This window comes from Cibotium barometz, chromosome 38 (genome assembly GCF_041138505.1).
Source record: "Cibotium barometz isolate CiBa-2024 chromosome 38, ASM4113850v1, whole genome shotgun sequence".
Lineage (NCBI taxonomy): Eukaryota > Viridiplantae > Streptophyta > Polypodiopsida > Cyatheales > Cibotiaceae > Cibotium > Cibotium barometz.
This window is the reverse complement of record NC_141083.1, coordinates 17,597,463-17,600,645: the sequence shown is the minus strand read 5'-3', so window position 1 is coordinate 17,600,645 and position 3,183 is coordinate 17,597,463. Positions and strand designations below refer to the sequence as shown.

At 39.3% G+C, this 3,183-nt stretch overlaps 1 protein-coding gene across 1 annotated transcript; it reads right to left on the bottom strand.

Moving 5' to 3' along the window:
• Positions 1–222: 222 nt before the first annotated feature.
• On the bottom strand, positions 223–1,122 carry LOC147616400 (cypmaclein-like). Its single transcript, XM_086777072.1, has 3 exons — positions 1,030–1,122; positions 838–907; positions 223–616 (listed from the first exon to the last, which is right to left on the bottom strand). Exons 1-3 carry the CDS (start codon positions 1,087–1,089, stop codon positions 435–437), a joined length of 312 nt encoding a protein of 103 aa, XP_086633198.1. The 5' UTR covers positions 1,090–1,122; the 3' UTR covers positions 223–434.
• Positions 1,123–3,183: the final 2,061 nt, after the last annotated feature.

Sequence of the window (3,183 nt, the reverse complement as noted above, 5' to 3'; positions counted from 1 at the left end):
TACATGCTGCATCTATGTATGTGTGCATGCATATGCTGTACATGTGTGTTTTATGTACATATGCATGTATTGTAGACGCAAACACGCGCTTTACAGCGTCAACAATCGATCCATGAGAGGAGGGTCTAGGGTGCTCGTAGGCTACAAGGAGGATGAATTGAGAGCACAAATAAAGTAGTGTACAGTACAAGAAGACTTATTGTGAAATAAATATGAAAGGTATAGCTAGAACGCGTATCTTTATTATTAATCCACCTTCTTATAGCATGAACACACGACGAGATGTGGTACTTGAATAAAGCATTAAAGAGAGTGTAAAACTACAAGGTTATGCAGAATCTTGTCACGATTGTGACAAGCACACGTGTGTGGCAAACACGAGTGTGTTATTTTGTCGCACGAGTGTGTTGTTTACCAAAGGTCGGCGAGGGGGGTTAAGGGCATTTGCCGGTGCCCTTGGAGTTTTTGAGGTTGGCGTAGCAAGGGCACGCCTCTCGGTTACCGGCCGTGCCGGGAGGCACGCAGTTGCATATCTTGCAGCACACGTTACAGTCTTTGATGCAATACTTGGCTCGGCTAGCCTTGCTGCACCGATACGCACACTTGTTCGCACAATCTGCACGTGCAATCCAACTTAATCATGTACATGTATTAAGCAGGTAATCTTAACATACCATCCAATTATTTTATTCCTGCGTGTAAAAATTAATATAAAGGGCCGCGGGAAAAGCATAAATGAGTGCGTTGCATGCGCATGCTGTTGTATCAATAATACCACTACAATCCCACCAATATTGCTTGGCAAGTGTAGTAACAGAGGGTTAAGAGTAATCTCACCAATGCTTTGCAACAAATGCCTTCCTTTGATCAGCACAGAGGGTTCCTCTTGAGCAGAAACCACAAGCGCCTGCATGAAGCCACAATCCAACACTTGACCATCAATATACAACTTGAACACAGATTATTTGATATTTAGCAAGATAAAGCAGCTTAATTTGATGATAATAAGGGCTTGAGCTAAGCACAGACCATGCAGAGGAGCACGATAAGAACCATGGCAGCAGCAGAAGACACTTTGTGGGGTGCCATGGTAGTAGAATGGAGACAATATTGAGAGAGAGAGAGAGATGTACGAAATGTGGAAAATGTGTGTTACTCAAATATGAGAAGGGTAAGGTATTTATAATGGAAATATGAGAAGGGCAAGGTATTTTTAATGGAAATTGGCCAAAAAAAAAAAGCTATTAGAAAACCAAGTAGAATTCACCCATTGCTTCTCATTTCTGCCAAGTGGCCAATTGTTTTCAAAAGGTTGAATAATAATCAGAATTTGCAATATAGCTTTTGTGGATCAATTATTTTTCTGGTGGGAGAGGGAGCTGTTGCGCAGCTTAAGCCAGCTACGAAATCTTGTCCATTTAATTATCCAAATGGGAAAAAAGGGCTTCGACCCCAGGCACACGAGTGCATGTGTAATGTAGTCTTAGAGTCTTAGATCCTTTTTTCTTTTCACAAAAAAGCATTTTTAATATAATAGTTTTCACCTCATAATTATCAAGCATGAAATGGCAGCCATCAAACGACAATGATGAGCTGACCATGTCAGCTGCACAGAAAGAATCGTGCCACGTCAGCCGCCAGCAAACCTAATACCAGGTCCAGGTATCCCTTCTCACTTGTGCCAACAAGACACGCTTTTCCTCTTGGTCGTTCTTTTCAACACATATACTGACACGTTCACCATGCGCTCCTGTCACGGAATATCCCATGTAGGAGCCACGTGGACAGTGGCATCTTGCTCCGTTGACTATAGTCTATCCCGTATATAACAATGGCATGGGTGGAAGCATGATAACGTGCTAAGCTTTTTAAGGTTTTTAGCAGTGCTTTTTAGTAAGTGCTAACGTAAAAAATGGCATGTGGTAAATTTTTAGAAGATTATACATAAAGATTCTCTTCTTCAAGAGCTTTCCAATTATATGTAGTATGATAGGAAAATTTGCATTGTGGGTCATCTTTGAATCCAAAAATCATTATAAAAAGTCATGCTAACTAGCGTTGTCCTGGACACAAAAAAGTGTAGCACGTTAACATGCTTCCATCCAAATGCAAGAGAGGATGAAAAATCATGGAATGAAGTGCTGTGGGATTATTTAATTCCTATTCACCTTATTTTAAATTAGAGAGGATAAATGAGTATTTCAATTATGACAGATTATTAGTATGATTGAGGGTGTTGATATATGACCAAGGATTACTCATAAACTCATTCTTCCTTGTTAAGTGTTGTACGTTAACATGCTTCCACCCAAATGCAAGAGAAGGTGAAAATGAAAATCATTAGTATTCCTATTGTTCCAAATTCTTAGTAAATAGTACATCAAGTCCATTTAGATATAGAAATCTTGTTCCATTTGAGTTGAAGCTTCAAGTTAATATTGAGCATCAACTTAAAGCTTGGACTTGATGTTGAGCATTAACTTAAAGCTTGGACTTGATGTTGAGCATTAACTTAAAACCAAGTACTTGTGGCAATTTCAAGGTCAAGCTCAAAGATGTCATAGACCCCAACAAGCAATGGAAAGGTAGAATCATAGAGTTCAGGAGATGCACAAATGGTATGAGTATAATAACAGAGGCTTTCATTCAACATGTTTATATGCACAAAGAGATTCGAGTGCATCATGATAACTTTAGTGTGAAAGACATAAGCCTAACATTAAGTTTATATCTCTGTGCTTTGTGTCCTTGTGCTTTGAGTCCATGCACTCTGCATGTTTTAATACAAGCATGTTTGTTCTTGCAGCTTTATATCCATCCACTCTGCATGAATGGCAGAATGTAGAATGTTTTAGTGGAAAGCTAAATGTTTTACATGCAGAGATAGGTGCCTTGATCTATGACAACAAGAGTGCAAGTGAATTGGCATCTCAGAATGCTTACTTTTATGATTCAGTGTATGATGTGGAGAGACATAGTTTGGAGTATATTCCACTACCACCGTTGTCTAGCCAGGAATGGTATAATCGTAGCTTTAGACATGTCAGAAGCATGTAGGGTAAAGATAAAAACTGATGTTCATGTTACCATGAAACCATCCACAGGATCTAGAGATGTGCATCTAAGTTGGTTTGTACCATTTGGTTTGTTTGCACATTTGTTTGGATCATGTGAAGTAGTTAA

Excerpts from the sequence above, each read along its gene's own strand:
- LOC147616400 (XM_086777072.1), bottom strand. The coding sequence starts at position 1,089 with ATGGCACCCCACAAAGTGTCTTCTGCTGCTGCCATGGTTCTTATCGTG. Across the intron at positions 908-1,029 it reads TTATCGTGCTCCTCTGCATG|GCGCTTGTGGTTTCTGCTCA; the intron begins GTCTGTGCTTAG and ends GGCTTCATGCAG. Across the intron at positions 617-837 it reads GCATTTGTTGCAAAGCATTG|ATTGTGCGAACAAGTGTGCG; the intron begins GTGAGATTACTC and ends TTGCACGTGCAG.